At 39.0% G+C, this 21,362-nt stretch overlaps 1 protein-coding gene and 3 long non-coding RNA genes across 6 annotated transcripts in view; 1 reads left to right on the top strand and 3 right to left on the bottom strand.

Annotated features, from left to right (window-relative positions):
- Nucleotides 1-21,362, top strand: part of TMEM241 (transmembrane protein 241) — a 55,270-nt gene that overhangs the window by 26,843 nt on the left and 7,065 nt on the right. For 2 of the 3 annotated variants that reach the window (XM_064435292.1, XM_064435291.1), the window contains exons 12-13: nucleotides 680-749; nucleotides 3,395-3,488. In XM_064435292.1, the coding sequence (XP_064291362.1) occupies nucleotides 680-749; nucleotides 3,395-3,488 (164 nt within the window). Of the gene's footprint in view, nucleotides 1-679; nucleotides 750-3,394; nucleotides 3,489-6,888; nucleotides 6,939-21,362 lie in introns of all 3 variants that reach the window. The other variant, XM_064435293.1, reaches the window with a different exon arrangement.
- LOC135289245 (uncharacterized) lies at nucleotides 1,543-2,691 on the bottom strand. Its single transcript, XR_010352033.1, has 2 exons — nucleotides 2,318-2,691; nucleotides 1,543-1,718 (listed from the first exon to the last, which is right to left on the bottom strand). It is a non-coding gene; the product is annotated as an uncharacterized LOC135289245 (long non-coding RNA).
- On the bottom strand, nucleotides 14,404-15,519 carry LOC135289240 (uncharacterized). Its single transcript, XR_010352030.1, has 3 exons — nucleotides 15,412-15,519; nucleotides 14,642-14,768; nucleotides 14,404-14,546 (listed from the first exon to the last, which is right to left on the bottom strand). It is a non-coding gene; the product is annotated as an uncharacterized LOC135289240 (long non-coding RNA).
- On the bottom strand, nucleotides 15,737-16,627 carry LOC135289235 (uncharacterized). Its single transcript, XR_010352029.1, has 3 exons — nucleotides 16,567-16,627; nucleotides 16,300-16,413; nucleotides 15,737-15,797 (listed from the first exon to the last, which is right to left on the bottom strand). It is a non-coding gene; the product is annotated as an uncharacterized LOC135289235 (long non-coding RNA).

The raw sequence follows: 21,362 nt of genomic DNA, 5'->3' as shown, positions 1-21,362 counted from the left end.
GGAAGCATTTAAGGAAACATAAATTTTCCCTTTTGCCTGGTGGTACAGGTTGTGTATATAGGAAACCCCCACCAGGATAGACATACATGTTAAGTGAAAGAGTCCTGCATTTCAAAAAGTGAAAGATGGAGCTTCATGCAAATCTGTAGAGCCTGAAGGCCAGAGAACTCCTGGAATTGCCACCAAGAGCACCCAAGCCCAGGTTTCTGGAAATGCAAGTATTCAAGAGCTCTACTTAGACCTAGGAGAACTCTTTAAACCTCTCAACATGTTATGGAGTTCAAATGCCAGAGGGGGAAGCAGCCACCATATGTCTGTGTTTCCTGTTGTTTCAGTAGGAGCTATCACATGCTGCAGTATAAAAGAAGTGGATATGATACATGTCTGTCCACTGGCAACTGTTGCTTAAGAAGGACCTTCTGAATACTGGAAAAGAATAAATACTCTTAGGTATCCCTTTTCCCTTTTTCAACCAAAGGCAAGAACTGGCTAGAAGCAAGGTCAGAGAGAAATCATTAAACAAGCCAGAAATGTGGAAAGCATCATAAATGAAAAGTCAGCCAGCTGTAAAGGCTCAAAGGAATGTTAAACTAGTAATGTTCATGTAATTGCTGTCGCATTGCTTGTAACAGTGGGTAATTTTTTTCCCACCTACTGAGTGTATTGCTTTGTCCCTCAGGTGATCTCTTCAGTGCCTTGGATTTTCCATTCCTTTACTTCTACAGGTTTCATAGCAGCTGCTGTGCCAGGTAAGCTCTCTATAACAGGTCATGAAAATGTTTTCAAAATAAGAGGTTCCATTGACTTCCAGCCTGTACTCTCAGTTAAAAACTTTGTAGCATATAAAGCCTTACTTATACTAGTTTCTGCTGCCATAAGCCAGTAGAATTGCAAAGAACAAATCTTTGCATGTCTGTGGATATGTATTTGGTGGCCTGAGACTCAAATGTGCTGAAAGTATGTGTTTCCTTGAGTGAGTGCATTCTGACTGGGAGAGTTCGCAGTCGCCAGTAAAATAATGTTTGCCCAATGTAGCAAAGCTTTGATACATAGCATCTCTCAAATGCTTCTGAAGTCAGATTAACCCAAACTTGCTTTTTGCAGCAATTACTAAGTATTAGTCTTCAGCAGTATATGGATGTACATGGATTTATTGGCTTGTACATCTTGTGATTTGGTTTGGGTAAAAAGGAAAAGCTTTAACAAGCATTTAATTATTTTCAGTAGCAAAAGTTCACTGCATATTGGCATAATTCTCACAGGACAACATAAATATGTTTCCCATAGATCTTAATTTTTAAAAGATTCCTGTCTTTCCCCCTCAGTCTTTTACCAAATTAAAGTATTTTTTTAAGAGGGCGAGAAAGATATTTTCTTGCTAACTAATGGCAAAAATATTTCTTGAAAGGCATTTTCTGACTTGTACCTGGAATTTCTGTTGAAAGGGTATATTGAGAATGATTGTTAAATAATTTCCAATGTACACAGGTTTTTGTTATGTTATTCCAAGTGTGGTCTAAGCACAGAACAAGTAACTCACAATTAGGTATTCTGTAGGTAGGTGAAATCTATATTTCTTGAGTGTGAGGTCTAACTGCAGGCTCCAACGGATATCAGTCTATCCCAGATATTCTTCTCATTCACTTCATTTACCTCTGTGGCAGCTTCTCACTTCTGTTTCCATTGGCCCACCTTCAGCACATGTGTAGTAGATAGCGCTGTACACCAAAGGAAGGGGAAAGGAATGGTTAGGTGGAGAAAAAACCATCTCAGTTGCTCTCCTACATTTTATAATCGAGTGTCTTTGTAGATATGTGGGATTTGGAGGAAAACCTATGCAATGTAAGATAAGGGCAATTCATGCAGCTAAATCTACTGCCTCTGGAAAGTGTCTGAAGCAGTAAGGTGGAAAGTGCTCAATTTATTTAATGAAATAAATTGCTGTTAATTGTGGCATCAATATTTTAGGTATTATAATTTGCTGTTTCACTTTTTTATCTCTTGAGTTGCACTAAATATCTTCAAATCTTCATGGCTGAAAGCCCTTCACAGCAGGGCAGAAGATCTGAAATAAGCTACTGGACTCTTAAAAGTATAGGCAATGTTGGATCATTGAACTCATTCATTTCTCAGAGTGGAATGCTCTACTGCCCAGCACTCCATCCTCTGCAACAAGTTGCTGAGTTTAGGCCAATTTTTGTCATCAAGGTAGCATCTGCTACCTTGGCTTCAGACTTCACACACATCCCAAAGGATCTTGTGTTATGGCTCAATGCAAAAATTCCCAATGCCTTCTACTCCTGGGAAGTTATCTTACCCTGCTCTTTGGTGCGTGTATGGACATGCAGCTGAGCTGGAACATGGCCACATGTGTTGCACGGGGAACAGATTGTATACTGGAGCCCAGCACAGAGCTTCTGACCTGAGGAGCCACCATTTTCCACCTTTCCTGCTGCTGTAGAGAGGGGACCAACTGCATGGCATCTCTTTCCAAAACATCATACCCTCTGTGAATTCCAAGGCACTTTTTGCTTCACCACCTATGTGCTGTGTTGATCCTTTCCCATGCAGCTTCCCACAGCACTTTGTAATGTCTTATGCCTCACAGTAATTTGTGCCTTATATATTTTGAAGTTCTTTTCTGTTCCCTGCTTGCTGGTTTACACTGTTCCACCGGTTCACAATCAGTGGATTGTGTATATGTCACAATTGAAACAAAATCCAGAGCCAAACCTCATGAACTCCATAAAGTCTGTTGAGTCTGTGGAGCAAAATTTCCTCAAGGGTATTCTTGGCTATAGGAGTGCTGTGAACTGCTGTCCTGTAAGACTTGAGAATCAAAATTCTCTTAATTGTCAGCAGAAATCTTTGGAGTATTCTGTTCCCAGCACTACTGAGCCATCTATTTGTTATACAGTAGAGATGTATTTGACTTCCTAATTGGAATTTTGGCTTCATGAAGTTTAAACAGCTTAAAAGCTTCAGGCAGAAACTTTCCAGTGGTTATTTTTTCAGTTCAAGACTCTGTGGAGGTTGAAGTGAGTTAGTTGCCAAATATGTGTGGCTCCTGCTGAAATTAGCATTGCTGTTATTCAGAGCCATCTCAATGCCTGAAGTTAATATTTCACCTCATGTTTTCAATAATCCCTACTTTTCTGATTATGCAAGTGCATTAGACACCAACCGTGAGTGTCAGACTTACTTTATTCAGATTCTAGTCACTGAACAAAACACTAGGTGTACTGGCCATAATGTAAGCTTCTTGTCCGCCAGCTTTCATTCTCCAAATGGGATTAACAATGTAGTTCTTCATCAGGGAAACCAAGAGGTCTGTAAGAGGTTGTTTAGTTGAAGTTAAGAGATTTTATTAACAAGCTTTTCCAATCCTTTGCAGTGGACTGTTGGGATTCTTTCTGATGTTGCACACAGTGAAGCTAAAAAGCAGCACAACCTCAGGGCAGTATGCAGCCTGGAGTTTCCTTGCAAAGGTAAGAGAAAGACCCTCACAGGAACACAGTGGATCTGTGCATTTCCCAGGAGAACTGAGGAATTTCTGCATCTCTCTAGTTTCTCTTGCTATTCCTCCTTCATGCTTCCTTGGTCCTGTTTGTGCAAACTGCGTGTAGAGCTGTGACAACAAATATCAGGTGTGTAATATCCCAGGATCATTATCTGAGATGAAATACTCTGTGTAGACTGAGCCTAATGGAACTAGGATGATTATTGCAGCTAAGGATTTGGACTACGGCATCCCGGTAATGCAAACATACACTTTCCAAAGTGTTTTGGAGAATACATCTTCTATGAGTGTGTGCACCAGCCATTTTATACACAGTTTGCAGTGTGTCTTTCCTGAGCCAACAGTTACAGCTAATTCCCTGAAGTTCAATACCAGAACTCTCACTGTTTTTGTTGCAGGAGAGAGCTAAGGATGTCATTTGCCTTGACATTACTAGGGCTTTTGATGGTATGTCCCACAATATTATTATATAAAATTAGAGTACTACAGTCTGGGTGGGCAGATAACTAGATGGGTAAAAAAATGGTTGGAGGATCAGGTTCAGAAGGTAGAGGTTAATTGTTGAGAACTCCCTATGTGTGGAGACACGAGGCTTGACTCCATTTTCAGAAGGCTTCTTTATTATCTTATGATATATATTATATTAAAATACTACATTAAAACTATACTAAAAGAATAGAGAGAAAAGAATGATCAGAAGACTACAAAGAACAAGAACAGAATAGAATGCATAACAAAATCCTGTGACTGCTCACAGCCTTGGCACAGGTGGCTGTGATTGGTCATCAATTGAAAACAATCCACATGGACCAATGGAAGATGCACCTGTTGCATTCCACAGCAGCAGACAGTTATTGTTTACATTTCTTTCCTGAGGCACTCAGCTCTCAGGAGGGAAAAATGCTAGGAAAGGATTTTTCAGAAAATATCATGGCTACAGTTAATGATTCCTAGTCTAACTGGTATCTTGTGACAAGTGGGAATGGCACAGGGATCTGTCCTGGGTCCTTTCCAATTTAACATCTTTATTGAAGAATGAGAAGCAAGAATGTGCACTCACATTTCCAAGGGGCACCAAATTAGGAGGACCTGCCAATAATGCTGGAGGATGGGGTTGCCTTCCAGAGGGATCTGGACAGGCTGGAGGAATGGGCCAACAGAAATCCTAGAAAATTCATCAAGGGCAGATGTGAAGCCCTGCACATGAGAAGGAAGAGTTGATGGCAATAATAGAGCCTGAAGACTGCGTAGTTGGGAAGAAACTCTGTGGAAAAGGACCTGGGATTTTGGTAGACAGCAAGTAGGACATGATGCAGCAGTGTGCCCTGGCAGCTAAAAAACCCCAAATATCCTGGGCTGCACTTATAATAGGATAGACAGCAAATTTGTGGAAGTGATCATGACCTTCTCTTCAGCACTTGTTAGTCAACATCTGGAATAGAGAGCCTTGTTTCAGGCACCTCAGTACAGGAAAGATATTGATAAACTGGAATGAGTTTGGCGGAGGGTTGCCAGGAAAGTCAGGGGACTGGATCACTTGCATTTTGGGGAATGGCTACTGGATCAGCCTTGTTCAGCCTGGAAGAGGGACACCTTTGGGAGCACCTAAGAAACAGCAGCCACCCAGTAGCTATGGAGAAATCATCCTGAAGACAGATCCAGATATCTAGGTGTGTAAAATAAACAGAGAGGTTCAGATTAGATACAAGGGAAAATTTTTTCACCCCCAAAGACAAGTCAGCCAAGGGCAGAGGTTGCCCAGGAAGGCTGTGCTGTTTCCAACTTTGAAGGTTTACAAGACCCAACTGGATAAAGCCCTAAGTAACCCAGTCTGACCTCCTGAGGTCCATTCCTTGTGGAATTATCCTGTGATCTGGGGTCTGGCTGTACTTGATTTAAGCTATTAACAACTCAGTTTTTAAATGATTGGTTGTGAATGCAGTCAAAAGAGCTTGTCAGACTCCTTTTCCCTGCTTAGATTTTACTTAGTTTCATCACTTTCATCTAGATCATCTGAAAACCACAACCTTCCGATGTGGTTTCTGATCTCACCTTTCCTACTACAGTGAATGAAGCTGTTACATTATCACCCCCTCCCCACCCCAAACCCTAGATTTGCATAATATGCTTCTTTAGAAACTGTCGTCTAATGAGTCTGTTTTTTGTGGGGATAACAAGGGTGGAGTGATATGACTTGGTTTGTGCTTTGTAAGCTCTTCCCCAATGTACAAGTCACACAGTGTTTCTCACTAGTTTAAATTTCTTCCAAACATTCTGAGCATGCAGATTTTAGTACCTCAGCTTTCTTCTTAGTGCTTGGTAGCAAAGTCAACTGATCTAAAACTTGCTCTTGAGTCTTTTGTTGTTGTTGTGGGGTTGTTTTGGTTTTAGTTTGGGGTTTTTGTTTTTTGTTTAACATTCTGGGTTGGAGATTGGAATAGCTGGCTCTGCTAGTAGGTGCTGTGAATGAGGGTAAATGGTTTTACGTGTGGTATTTATGACCTACTGGAAAAAAATGCAAGCAAAAATGTGTTGTGAAATATATTTTAAGCACATTTGGGTCCATCCCAGATGAAGTGGATCAGAGCCATAAAGTCTGGATTGGATCAAAGTTTTCCCAGAGTTCAAAGGTTTCTAGATTTGTGGGGGTTTGGCCATCCCTAGAAATAAGTGATATGAAGTTTGTTTTAGCCACTGTTGTCAATGAAATTATGTGCCTTCATAGCAACTAAAAGCTTGTCCCTGTGTCACTGGAAGAATTTAATCTGTTCTTTAGCCTTTAAAGTGCATGCTTTTAAATGTACATTTTTAAATTATCTTGATTGGAAGGTTTTTGTAACAGAGCAATTAGTCCTTTTTCTGTTGTAGCATCTAACCCAGTGCTCAAATTATATGTCTTATCTTGAGTTTGAAGAGGGCAATAATAATGAATACAAGAGATCTATCTGTAGCACTAATTATTTTAGCAACACTAGCAGTTTCCCTAAGTCTTCCACTAGTGTTTTAAAGCTTGCTATGTGACTTATTTTAGGGTTCTACAATATCGATTAAAGCATGCATGAGGAGCATGGAGGAACTGCTGCTCCAAGTGCTGAAATGCAGTTGATTTAGGGTTAAAAGTCAGTGAATGCTTGAAAAGTTTGGAAGTGCCATACATCAGTTTTAGAACAGAAATCAAAGCAGAGACAGACACAGACAGGCAGAAAGCAAGACCTGAACTGGAGCTTGCCTTAAGGGTAGGGGCTGATCTACTGGCTCCCAAAAAACTCTCCCAAGGAACCTTATATCTACAAGGAACTATAATTTTATGTACTGTGTAGTTAAGATTTGAGTTCCATCTGTCTGATCGTTAATACTACTTCCTGCAGGTGTTTGGAAATGGTGAAACTATGTACTGATCCAGCTCAGCATTGCCCAGGTATGAGGGCTGTGTCAGTCACATCTTAAATCATCGTAAGTGCAGAAAAGCAGCATTTAACTAGCACTGTAAAAATCTGTTTAAGTGTCTGGCTCCCTTAAAAAAAAATAAAAAACAAAAAAACCCCAAAAAAAACCAGAAAAGGAAGGAAGTTAATGTGGATAAAGAATAAAGATAGAAAGTATTTGTATCTGGACTTGCAGAATGGGATTCAGTGGAAAAAAAAAAAAACCACCTCTGGTCACAACAACAGCTTTGTGTTCCCACATGAGCATTTTTCTTGGATTGAGTAGTGCCCTAGATCATCCTCCTAATCTCTCAGACTGACTGGAGTTTTCACCAGCAGTTGGAAAGGAGCAGCGTTTGAGGCCAGAATATGTTTATCTTGCAAAGGAGCCAAGAAAGGAGACTGCTGTAGTCCTCAGACAGCAGCACAGGCCTCTAGGGAGGTGCAGGGAATCGGAAAATCTGTTTTCCATTTGGATGCTTTGTACCTATGTGACTGATGAGCTGGGGCTGAGATCGTTGTCACAGCTTCATTTCCAATAAATTAACCATGAGATCTGATCGGCTCTGCTTTGCACATCCAAGGACACATTCTTTGTGAAGCCCACATATTTGGCCTCCCTACCCTCTAATTTTTCATTCACTTAAAAACTCGAGCTGGGTCGTAACTTGTTTTTATGATCTTTACTTTGGCTGTGGCAACTTAATCAATGCATGAGGTTTTTAAATTCTTTCCTGTAATGATTTCTGACAGCTCTCATGTTAGGGCATTGCTTTGCACAGAGACAGATGAAGCACAGGTTTCATCTGTGTATAAAGTCCTGTGTGATAATTATAGTGACAAATGCTCTCTGCACTTTTTCTGTGAAAGCAAATAGTGCATGTGTTAGTCATATCTGTATAAATTCCTGAGAAATGCAAAAACATCAGTGATCTGTATAAAAGAAAGTTTTTAAGAAGTCCAAGAAATATGAAATGCTTTGTCATAGCCTTGCACAGATTTAATCCCCAGAAGAGCAAGGATTTGAAGCTGTACTGAGATTTCTTTTAATTTGAAAGCTGTGCTAGTATCCTGGGTCATGTACTGGAAAGAAAAAACTGGAGATGCTCAAATATACAGACAGAAGCATCTGGTGAGAATGCTAATGAGCTCTAACAGTGCTGTCAGTGAATTTGTTTTGATTAAGGTTGCCAATCTATATCTGGTGATGAAGTCTGTTTGGGTCTCTAAAAGTTAAGCAGCAGAAATAATTTAAATCATTAATAGAATGGAAAAATTCAGGAAGATCCTGGTTACTTGTGAATTTGTATTCCCATATCATGTTTAGTGTTATCCTAAAAAATTTGTAGTAGGGAATTCAGCTTGTTTCCAGTAAGAACCTATTGAAGCAGCTTGTTATAAACAGGAAGAACAAATGGGAAGTTCAGTGGATTTTGAATTCTCTTTTTCTTCTCCCTCACCTGAAGAAAGGAAATTCAATAACTGAAATTAAGTTGCATTGAGATTTACTGATTTTCCTATGCATGGGTTGGAAGGAAATATAGAATAATTGGATCAGGAGTATGCAACTATTTTCTATATAAACATCCCAGGCACTATTATGTAATCTATAATTTATCTGAACAGTGTTGGAGGCTCCCTAGTACATAAAAGCATCCTCTGACAGCTGCTTTGGTTCCTTGTTTGTTAACTTTAGATGTGTATGCCCCAGGTCATCCTGTGTTTAATGCTGGCTGCCAGACATTGCGAAAGCAGCTTTGCAGGAGTGTCTGAAAGCATCTCTTATCTGTGGGTTCTGTGTACCAACTGTACTTATACCCCAGCAGGTTTAGTCTCCTCCCAAATGTATAATGGCTGTTCAGAATCCCTCCTGCTATTCAGAATGACTCCTGTAGTCTTGGATTTTATATTTTGTGTCTGTGTTTTTGTTTCTTTGCTCCCCGTGGTGTCTCTAAGAGAATGGATAGACTAGATCCCTTTTCATGTCAGAGCAAAAATAATTGATGATATCCATCGTAATGGTTGGGAAAGTGCTGATGTTTTTATTAAAGCAGAAATTCTCTTTTTTTCTGCTTCTCATAAAATGGAGAGCCACAACTGCAGGCCTTCTGGGGCTCCTAGCCTTGTTATGCTCACTGCACCTCTCTTCACATATAGCATTTTACATGAGAATTTATCTGCTGTAATTCTAGGGCCAAACAACCAAGAGAAATAAAATGAATTCATGCTTTTCCACATTGTTGCAATCTTAAAGCCTCTGCCAAAACATTTGCTTCAATTTGTATACCTCTTAATTCCTTTCTCACTGCTTCTTAGTATGCAAATGCTAGAAAATATTCTCCTGGGGGCTATTTACTTGCAAGAAATTTATAAAAGAGTCCTGCCATGGGTACCTTCTGAAGTAAATGTCTCTCCCTTGCTCTTCTCTGCCTTAATGGAACAGGATTCTGGAATTTAAAAGCCTGTTAAAAATTTTTATATGAATATCATAACTAGAACAAGAATGTATTTGGTTTTCTGGCACTTGCCCACTATGTTATATTGTAGACTGAAGTAGTGTCTTCTTTGCATGCTGCTGGCTCAGGAAAAAGTGACAGTGAGATTCTTGGCTGAAAATCCCATTTCCTTCTTGGCTTGGACCTTGTAAAAGTTTAGGCAAAAATGTCATAAACTCCCGTTGAAGTTCCATAAACACAGTGAGTTTTCATGCAGCAAAGATCCTGCACTTTGCAAGACTGTCTCAAGATCTTTGCTCACTCAACCTGGGAAAACTGTGCAGCTACAAGACAAAACCCTGTGAGAGAGGGAGAATTGTGTCCTAGACCCATCTGGACTCTACTGGTAGGAGCTCTTTGTGGCAACAGTGTGGTTAGAACTGCATGTCTAATCTGAGAGAGGAAGGTTCTGTGACCCTGAAGTTTTCAAGGATTCCAAGAAGAGGCTCATAAAAGTAGAACTGAACTTGTTCCATCTACACACATTGTGCACTGTCATGCATGTGGATGTGCACATACATGAATAAAGACAATTAAAAATAGTAAAAATCCTTATTGCTTTCTGATTGGTCCTCACTGTATGAAATATGTACATTTATTCTTGCTACATATAGTTGATTCATGTGAGTCACCATGAGGACTATGCAAATACCTTGGGAAAGAAAATATGTTTCTCAGCTGAGCTTCAAGCAGAGAAGGCAATCAGTGTGAACTTCACTGCATTGTAAGGGTCTGTAAAAAAGACTAGTTGCTGAAACCTTAAAAATACCGGTTTTAGGGCAGTTCCCATGGAGACAGCTTCATAGTTACGTTGTAGCAGCCAACACTAATTACACCATATAATTGCTGGGGAGACGTCAGTCTCCATAACAACTTCATTGTGTGCTGCATGGCCACTAAGCTAAGTGACAGGCTCCCTGGGGCACTGTTGCAATTTAAGGAAGCTGTCTTGTAAGAACAGCTGAGACTTGTTGGAGATTTTGAATTGCCAGGTAATGGAAAATTTTAATATTGTGAGGGTGGTGTAAATGGCTGCAATTGTGTATCCACTGAAAAAGCCAGCTACACTGCTTTTTGGGTCGCACAAAGTTATGTGTTGTGACTTGGGGATGGTATCACTGAATAATTTTTCAGCTGTGCTTAATGTAATAAATCCAGTCTCAGCAGACATTAACTTCAAGCCCTAAGAGATGCTCTGAAATAATTTGTTTCCTTTTATCTATTATGATATCCATTTGAAGTGTATGTTTGGTATTGGCATGTTCTTTAATGTAAAGCTAAAGGCAGAACCATGAGCTTGGAGTATGTCTTTGGAAGATACTTTTTCATTCCTAGCCTTGACAAACCATCTCTATATGACTGACAGTACAAAACAACAGTTCAAAAGGAAATTTTTTCAAATCTAACAGAATTTTGAATTGCAGAGAATGCAGGTTTATTTGTTCTTTTGAATAATAAATTGCTAGTCTCCCATGTTTTTATTTAGTCTCCTGGAGTTACTAGCATATGGAGAGCTGAGGCTGGAAGATGAATCATTATTGTCACAAAGAGAAATCAAAAGAATGAGAACTGTTTTGGAAGTCATTTCCGTTGCTAATGCTCTGATGTAAATGCCAAAATTACATGAGACCACTGTGCACTCTGTAACATACTAATGTAGAAAGCTCCAAAGCTAGCTAAGGCTGGGCTTCTAAAATCAGGAAAGATATAGCCACAATCTTCTGCTTTGCTGGTTCTCTATTATTTTCAGAATGTTCCCTGTTGATTTTTAAATACCTTTGTGGGTGAAATGTCTCCAGGCTGTCTCACAGATCATGAGCCTTGACCTCTATGGTAGGCACTGGGCGTCACACTTCAGGCGTCTTCCTTCAGAAACTTCAGATGCTGCTCTCTGAAACAGGTCTCTGTGTCTTTCTCTTCCTCCCCATCTCATACCAACTCTTTGCCAACCTCAAGTGCATTCATTTCTCAGTCCAACTCCATACATCTCTTTAAGGATTCGATTTTGACTTTCAACAAAAGTCAGAAAACAGCCATAGAGCTCTAGGGAAGGCAGACTAAATGGATTGTGTTCTGTTTCTGAAATTTGTGGTACTCAGGGGAGTCACATAGGCTTCAGACAATGTCAGGCGGTGGCAGTGGGCTGTTCTTGACCTATGCACAGCCAGCATGGAGAGGAAGAGGGCAGAGTCCAGCTTTATACATGTTGCTGTGCATGGTTGTTCTAAGGGGCCAGAAGGGAATGGACCTCCCTTGCAGAGGCTTCCCCAACTGTTTTTGCAGGAAATGTTTGGAGTATAGTGAGCTATAGTCAGTTCTGTCACTGTCTTCCTGTGCATGGGACGCACAGAGACTGCTGAGTGTGTAACCTTGTGACATTGCTCATAAAAGGCATTGCTCAAAATTGATCAGCTAAATAAATGTTTTTAAAAATATAATTTTTCAAGTGTCACATTTTTTAAAGCTTCTGATGGAATATTTTGACCTTTTGTAATGTTTAATGGTTAGAAAGTGCTGGAAAGGCTGTCATTTTTAAATGGAAAAATAAAACCTTAAAGAAAATCAATTCTTCCTTGCAGTCCTTAGCATAACAACAGTAATAGTAGCATGTCACTTTCTTTCCATTACATCATTACTAAAACAGCATAAACACAGCAAAGAATGGCAATGCAGAGACTGTGCCTCTGTTATTCTTGTTGGTAGTATGGAAAGGGGTCAGGAGGGACATTTAGTTATCTTCTCTGGGAATTGTTTGTTTATGAATTAGGTTTTCCCAAAGGAGCTGTGAGATGGGAAATACAATAGGAAATGGACTTTATACATGCATAGAAATACCAAAACTGTAAGTGTCATCTGGGAGAGAGGCTGATGGAAACTTGCTATTTTTGCTAACAGATTTAAAAAAAAACCCCTTGATTACGCATTCCAAAGTTTCCTTTGCTATTTTGATACTACTGATATCCTCCACAGAGTTCTGAATTAGTCATGACAGAAAAATGTTTTACATCTGATAATGTTGACAAGGAACATAGGCACTTCAGGTGTGTTTATAGATTTTAACAATGGAAAATTGCATTGCATTTCTTTTCACTAAAATATTCCCCTTAAGCTGGGCACCCTTGTTGGTTCTCACAGCCCTCTTGAACCTTTTCAGCAGCATTTGGGCTTTCCAAATATAAGAAAAGCAGCATGCACAATACTTGTTCTCTTGTAGCACTGACACTGGGGCAAGGAGGGGTTTGAAGAAGCACTCAAGAAATGCACAGCTCTTGTACTGACAATAGGCTCAGTCTGCAAAGTTCAGCATGAGAACTTCGGGCAATCTGGCATGGAAAGAGCAATCTCTGAGAATGTGTGCAGCATCCCACTCAACACCCCCCTCCATGGCAAAGGGCTCCACATGTGATCAGTGTTGGGCTAGTCCCCATCTGGATCTCTGGGCCAGTTATGACTTCAGAGTGCACAGCTGGGTGAGTATTCACTCACCTACGGCCTGTGTGGTAAAGAAATTTTGCTCTTGGATTCCCAGGCTGCTCAGGAGGCATTTACTGCTCTCAGGCTTCTGGTCTGTTTTGTAAAGGTTTTATCTAGTGTACACATTGTCTGCTGGAACCAGCTTTTTCTTTTCTCCTGGATGCCAGCTGAACCACCACTGAGCTGCTGCTGTGGAGGTCATGGTTCACCTGTTTGGAAGAGCATCCTCTCCTGCAAGGCAGTTATAGAAACTGCTCCTGATTGATGCCCACTCATGGGCATCCAGCACTTGGAAGAAAGATAGGCATAGGCAGATGCTCAGCTCATTCCTTCCCAAGGAGCCAGCTCCTTTCTTGCCAGATATACATAGCAAACTGCCAGTTTGGCTGTTAAATTCACCACTTAAGTGTGACAACAAAAATCGTGGTTGTTTCATCTGAATTATCTTCACGATCTCATGGGATGAAGAATAACTTGGAATGCCAGAAGGCTAGCTCTTGCTGAGCTTAATATAAAATGAAGTGTATTTCACTGTGGTATTTTGCAGCAGCAGAGGGTTAGTACAGCTGACTGCTGCTCAAAACTGAAAATCAATACTTCTCAAAACAGATAGAAAAAGTAATTGTTTTACACAGTGTACCATATTATTGATCAGTAAAATTCAGTGTCTGAAAGAGAAGATAATACTGAGACTGAGTAGAAGTAAAGAGAGGTGTATATTTTTACAGGCTTGGATCTGCTTAAAAAGTTCCAGGGACTGAGCAATTTCAGCAGTAGTAGACACTATATGGAAGTTTTTCTTGGAGAAAAAGGGAAAGATTAAGAACCTTCATGCCATGAGATGTAAGTTTTGTAACAGCTAAGGTCAAGATACAAATACCTCCTTTTCTCTGATGTGCACATTGATGCCAGACTTGCTGCATTAGGGGAGAATCATAAATTCTCCCAAATCCTCTGCCATCATCCAATACTTGATTAAACCTTATCTTAGTCCAATCCAGTTTTTGTCTGTGGTCCTAGTAGGTAGAACTTTACAGTTGTGGTTGTTGTTGCTGTTAAAATGTTTATTCCATTGCACAAATATTTAATAATTCATAAAATATTAGCAAGATGGTTAATCACATTGCCCTGTCAGCTTCTGAACTTATAAGTTTCAGGGGAGAGGCTAAATGTCAGGAGCCATTTAAGACCTTTGCAGAAATGAGGCAGCATAGAAGAAAAGGGACTCCTTGACAGGCTGAAAAGATACAGGAAAAGTACAGTTAAGCATTATAACACATGAAGCATCTACAGGAAGCTGGGGGCGTTGGGTCTTAAATTTGGTGAAATAGCAAGAATGGGCAAAATGCTTCTCAGCAAATTCAAAGAAAATCAAATTTATTTGGTATAAAGAAGCCTTCTTCTGTCCCCCATTAAATGAATTTTGTTGTCCTTACTTGGCAAAGCTTCAGCTGTATGGATTGTGCCTCTTGTTTGCAGAACTGACCTGAACAGATGCTGTTAGTCTGGAGCATGTGCACACACCTGTTTGAATCATGATTGATCATGTTTCCATATCAGCAAAGCATGCTTAGGAACAGCAATTACAAGAACTGTGCAGGCTGTTCCCTTCGTGTCCTTAGAACTGGAACTCTGAAAGTAATAACAGTATCTGGATTACAGATGGGCACAAGTAAGAGAAATATTTAAAATAGGAGCAGAGGTACTGTTAAAATTGGGTTCTGTACCATTTCAGACACTTTATAGGCTGAAGATTGGCATCACTGCTCGAGCTCTTAGTCTTAGAAGGGAAGATGGATGTCTTGGCTATTATCTCCAATAGTAGAGGGCAAATTATTCATCTTATGGCTTTGTCTTTGATCAGAAATTCTAATCTTTATGTCTGAATGAAGGTAATGTGAAGTGGCTACTTGATGTTCAGAAGGAAATCACGAAAATCACCATAATTTTCAACCCAGTGTGGTGTTTTCCAAGGAGCAAAGAGTTTTGATTTTCTCTAAATGAATGACTTCTTTTTTTAAGGAAAGCAGAATAAGTTATAATTTGCTTGTTAAGTTCTGTCCTATCTCATCATACATGTATGTTTATGTATTTCTGCAGTGTCTATATATAGTACACGTTTATATGTAAATGCATATATAGATACATGTTTATACATTGATAGATGTAGGTCTTGCTGAAAAGGAAATTCCTCATTGATCATTGTGATTGTGACCATGATATCCTGTTTTTCATAAGAGGAGAATTTTCTTACATAGATTCTATTAATTACACTCCGAAATCCACATATCCTTTCCTTACTGTACTTTAACATTGTAAGATGTTTCTGCAACATAAAATAATCATCATATCTTTGTGGTGGCTGTTATAAAGATTAAAAAAGAGAGCAACACTGAAGAGACAAAATTAAAATTAAGGCCAGGAGTCAAAATGGCCATCTATGAGGTATATTTAAAGTCTTGGTATGGCTGAGAGCAGCAACATAGGTGGGACATACCTCAAAGTGATGAAGGCAGAGGATTCTCTAAAAGTGATTCATAGGCAAGAAATGAAATCTTAATGGTTCATTTTCTCCTGCAGCCAAACTGCTGATGAGATGCATGTGGTGCAAGCACAATAGTTTGGCCACTTTTTTCTAATACAGAATTAAAAAATCATGAAGTTAGACAGCAGTTCAGCAGTTCTTTTGATATTTACATGATGATCAGGGTTAAAAACTAGTTACTGTAGCATAATAATCTGAAAGGATTGTACATTGATCATGTATTAATCTGCTAAGGCAGAATGCTCAATGACTTTAAGGAAGTTTTAAGGATGCAACCACCTGTTGGTCCCACCTTGCACTTATAGGATCAGCATCATGGTTGTATTGGTCATCAAATCCTGGAAACAGAAAGAACTTACAGAAAACAGCAATGAAAAAAATCGTCACAAATTAATTCTTTAAATACTGGAACTGCATAGAGGTACTCAGCCACAGAAATGCAGAGGATTATCTTCTCTCTAAGCACAGACTAGAGCTAATTAGGAAATCTGTTTTCTCATAGCAGTCAAAAAGCTAATATATAGAAATACTCATCTGCAGTACAGAGATTATTGGTTTAGGTATTTGTAGTGTAAAGAAGAGAAACCACCCTAAAATATCTGATTTTTCTAGAGGCATGCATTTGTCCTGCTTTTGTTGTGAAAATGTTTTCAAGGGCAAGTTGCTGATTGTGTGTCATTTGATCTACCCTCTCCCTCTGCTTTTAGTATGTTCTATATTTTAAATGTAACATGTAGGTGATTTTAAGCTTTGTCAGAATTTATTCCTATGAAAAACAGATTTACACTAGAAATTTACATTAAAAAAATCATTTACACTAGAAATAAGTTGTACCATTACCATTAAGCATTTGACTGCTAAGGCTTGTTGAAACTCTGGCTGCTTTTGAGTCACAATACATGGAATTAATTGTGTTCTTAACCTCCAGAATTTACCATCATTGCTTTTATAATGCTAAAAAAAAACATAAAAAGATGAAAGATAAAATATAAAGAAAGGGCAGAAGACAGTGACCAAAACCTCCTTTTAGAAAATAGATGCTTTAGAGAAGGAGATGAGTGCAGGCATTTGGGCGATTATGAAATAAACATTCTCAAAGAAATTTACAGCAACTGAAAAAACTTCTGTGTGGCTGGATCAAAGCTGTGCAGATCATGAAGGTACTGACTGTCACTGTTGCCATGGTGCCACTGTTGCCATGGTGCCAGCATCACCAGGTTATCCTTTAAGGAGCAGCTTGTATTTCAGAAGGGTTAAAGGGTTTTCTTCCTTCAGAAGAGTGGAGCAGAGTCCTCCTATGAGCAATGTGCACCTAAGTATGCGGTAATGCACGAACTCCTTGCGTTGTGTGCTGATTTTATTGGCTGACAGTCTCCAGTCAAGTCGGTCAGGGGATGAAATCCCCCAGGGTATGTCTACACTTCGGTCAGGCTGAGGGTAACACAGCACATGTGCTCGATTTAGTGTTAAACTGATGGGCAGAATTGAGAGTGAAGCCTGTTTTGCTTTCCCCTTTCCTCCAATCTATTTCACTTTGAATTGTTTCTTTGCCTTGTTTGGGCTCCTCAGCTATTCAGGCAGGATCATGGCATTGTTGTTTGTTTTGGGAAAAGCCATTATTTTAGTGGTTCAAGGTTAAAGCTTCATTACCTTTCTTTGGGAAAAGTTGTGTGGCTGATTGAAGCCCTTCCTTGTCAGTGCATTTACCAGTAGTGCTCCTTCAGGGGCTGCATTATGACCTGAAGCCCTTATACTAAGCAGCAAATTTTGTCTTACTTTTTAATTAGCAACAACAGACCCTCAGAACAAAGTTGAAAGGTCTCAGACTTTGTTTCATTGTATTGATTAATACAACTAAATTAATATCTAGGACAAGAGACTTTAAAGGAGAGTTGGTCAGAGGAATTTTGCCTAAATTTGCTGTATCTTTTTTAACCAGAGATTGACCTTGGTATTGTAAAACAGATTTGTGAAGTGCCTTTGAGCTTCTAATGATTTCATGGAAAGTTTTGTCATTGCAGTAGACAATATAATTGAAAGCTTCCTGGGAAGTTTTTTCATGTGACAGATCATCTCCAAAGCTGACGTTAAATTGAATAGGGAATGCTACTTTGATTTTGGTCTGTTTCTGCATGCAGGATGCATTCAGATGCTTAATTCTGCTCACAATGGAGGACATTTCCTGTGCACAGTATCTGCTGCTTTATTTTGTTTGATCACCATAGGAAAAAAAGAGAGGTTTTTTTTCTATACACTTTGTTTGTATTTATTTTTTCCCTGCCATAATTGCCAACAATCCAGCCAGACTTGACATTAGTTCTAGTCCCATCCTCTCTTTCTTGTCAGGGAGAACACGTACCATGTTTGTCATACTTAGCAGGGATTTTTGCTGCCAACTCATGTCAGATTTCCAGTGACAGTACCAGCCTTGCACAATCATTGAGCTTACAGGTGGTCATTGGTGCCTCTCCTTAAATGTTGCTGACTTTCTGCAGCTCGAAACCTCACAGTCAGCACCTGCTCTATAAAAATGTTCCAGGTCTGGGTTATTTTAAAAAGACTTGCCAGTACATGCTGGACCACATCAGTCGGGGTTTGGACAGCAGAGATCCCAGTCCCTCAGTGTTCTTCCATGTATTTGGCTGTCCCAGTCAATGCCTTCATCTGTAGCTGCTGGATGTGTGTGAATGAAAGTATTCTTGCTAAGGTGCAGAGAATTTACTCATCTGGCAATGTTTCGTTGTCTTAAATTTGGATGAAGGAAAGTAGAGGAGAGCTAGATGGAAATGGTTTGTAGACCACCTGAGATGGAAAATGTATGTAGACAAATAGAAATGGTATTAAAAGCTTAAAAAATTCATGTGAATTAATGAATACAGAGGATGGCATTAAAATATCAATTGTTCTTTTTTTCTAATCTGAAGATTTTGGTGGTTTTTTGATATACTTCCGTTCCTGGCATGGAAACATTTTGTATGCTCATGAAACATATGCTTACTCTGAAGTAAACATATGTAAAAAAGAGATATAATTCTGAAACCTGGGAAATTATTTCAGTGGCTCTCCATCAAGAAAAAAAATATGTGATGTTATTGATGTTTGACTACTGTAATTTTTATCTTTTTGGTAGTACTGGATTATTTCAATGTAGCTGTTTTCAGTGACACTAACAACGATCCATTTCCCTGGTGATTTTTGGTGATTATCTTAGCAGCTGGTTAAACCACGCAGAAGAGGGACAGAACAAATATTATGTCTATAAAAATCTTCATATTACTTTAATTCCGACAGTAGAATGAAAACAAAGGTTACGTACATCAGAATCTTTTTCCTGATGTTTTGAGAAGATGACCCAATGGTAAATAGAATGATTTATTTTGAACAGTGAGTGAACTTGATGAGCTGTTTCATAACACTCTCTTCGGAAAAAAATACGCGTCTTTGTAAGGACAGAGGTTTTGGCAGTTTGGGGAAGTGAAGTTACAAGGATTGGCTCTGTGTACACAAACTAAAGAAAACTTTTGTGAAGTATTCTGTGTTCACTTCACAGTGAGAACTATGACATTTAACTTCTTAGCAGTTTAGAAGTTTCAGAGAAAACATAGTTTTATATGGAATGTACAAGTACAGTCGTAATATTAACAAATCACAGTCATGTCAGGACTAAATCCCCACCATATCTTTCCATTCCAGATAGAAAGATTAAATCAGAATCTAAATTTTGAAAATGTCCTCATCTGTTTCTTGGCTATATAAACAACATCTTCCTGAAATGCTAGATGTTCAAAATCTACAGCCAGCTTCTGCAGCCTGAAAATCTTTCTCTGAAGTGATTGCAAAGTCAGGGCTGAAGGGGATCCATGATAGCTTGGTCAAGAATGACACTTTTATTTGGCCAGTGATGTCTGGTTTGAACCAATCAAAATTGGACACTCCAGAGTCTGTGGTATAACCACAGCTGCTCAGTGGAGAACTCAAGGCAGCAAAGAATGCAGAGTTCCACATTCCTCTATTCTCAGAATCCAAATCTGTGCATTGCCGAGGACCAGGAACCCTTAGGATGCCATCTCCTGTCATCAAGCCACATGTCAAATTTATCAGAGTTTTCTGATGTTATATGCTCAAGAAAAACATCTAAGAGGGAAGCTGGCTCAATAACTATCTTGCCTTTTCTTAAGGTGTACAGCAAGAAATTATCTTTATTTTTTATTTTAGATTAATCTCTTATTCTAAAATAATCTCTTATTCTAAAATAAATTCCATTCCCCCCTATTTTCTTAAAACAACACTTATGAGACAAATTTTACTTTCTTTGGAAAGTAAAAAATTTTTTTGTAAATTTTCTCTTATCTGACCATACAGTGATAGGAAGAAAGGAGGAAATCCTTCACATCATGAATTGTGCAGTGATCTGTCTAAGTTCCTTGGGAACCCTTTAAAGCTAGTGGCAATTGTGCCTCCCTCCATTCAGGAATCACGAAAGCAGATTTACAAAAAGCAGATGCATCAAAGCACATTTTTTGCTATGCCTACTGTTTTCCTGTGCAAAGGTGATTTTATGTGCTGAATTTGTCCCTACTGTGCAACAAGTTCTTCCACACATTGGGATATTTCTGCTTCATAGATCTTAGTGTGTTTCCCAGCATTTCAATGAAGCCATTGTTTTTCTAGTTGCCATTATTCAGCCTGGTAAGGGGCAAACTCTAGAGCTCTGGAATTGGATCAATTTCTTTGGATCCTGAGGTTGAGTGCTGTGTTGTCCTTGATAGGAGCTGGTTAAATGTAAATGGAAATGTAAGCAGTGTGTGGAATGTTTTATGGCACCTGAGCCCTTCTCTCTTTCCCTGAATAATGGGAACACCTGAAGTTTTCACCTTTTATATGGGTACCTGAATTTGGGGATCTCCTGTAACCAATAATTTTGAAACCTCTAACTGGCTGAGTTGCTCTCTGTTTTTTCTCCTGGTTCCTGTTTAGCCCTTTTACTAGAGTATTTATGTGAAGAATATTGGAGTATTTATGTGGTTTTTTACCTGCCTGTCCAGGCTCAATCTCTTGTGTGGAGGGGATCAGCCCACTCTCCTCAGACCTAATCCCAGCTAAATATCCATTACAAGGATACACTTATTTCCTGCAATGCTGATATACATTGTAAGGAACTAGAACTGGTTTTGGTCGAGGCACAAAATACAATTTGAAATGCCAAGATTTTTGGTTATTTTTAAAATGACTTGTGAATAATTCAGTGATTGGAACTACAGAAATAGCTGGAATCAAGACAAATAGGTGTTAATAAAGTGTTCCTTTAAAATGGGTCTTATTTTTGCAGTACAATGGAATGACAGAATAAACTTAGACTGATTTAAATAACAGTCTTAAGGGGAAGTTGTTTTGTTTTGTTTTGTTTTGATTTTTCATGCAAAGAAGGGTTTGAAATGACTTCTTAGGAAAAATTTTAGCTCACATGGAAATGTGTTGTTAAGTTGCGCTACGCTCGAATTTTTTTCCTAATCATCGAAAACTGTGTCAGAATTTTGTAAGAAAATTTCCGGGTATGAAGGTTTTTAAAATAGCTTTCATAATACTGACTGGTCACAGTTCCTTTAAAAGCGGGCAGAGTCCATGGAGCTGTTCCTGTTTCCAAAATAGTTGGCATTCAACCACCCAGCCTGTATAATTTGATAGAATTAGTGACTGTATGTCAAAATCTTGGGGAGCTTTGTTCAAAATAGGCATATTATAACTAATTAAAATTTTCCTTTCCACCTCTTAGTTTCACAGATTCAGCATCAAAATATATTTGGAAATCATTAACTTTAGTTTGCCCTTTAACTTGCTTTCTTTTGTCTTGAAAGCTCATTCCTTTTACTAAAGCATCTGAATGCCTAGGAGGACAACTATGA

The sequence above is a fragment of the Passer domesticus genome, chromosome 1, assembly GCF_036417665.1.
Source record: "Passer domesticus isolate bPasDom1 chromosome 1, bPasDom1.hap1, whole genome shotgun sequence".
In the NCBI taxonomy this organism is placed as follows: Eukaryota; Metazoa; Chordata; class Aves; order Passeriformes; family Passeridae; genus Passer; species Passer domesticus.
This window is presented reverse-complemented; position numbering and strand designations above follow the sequence as displayed.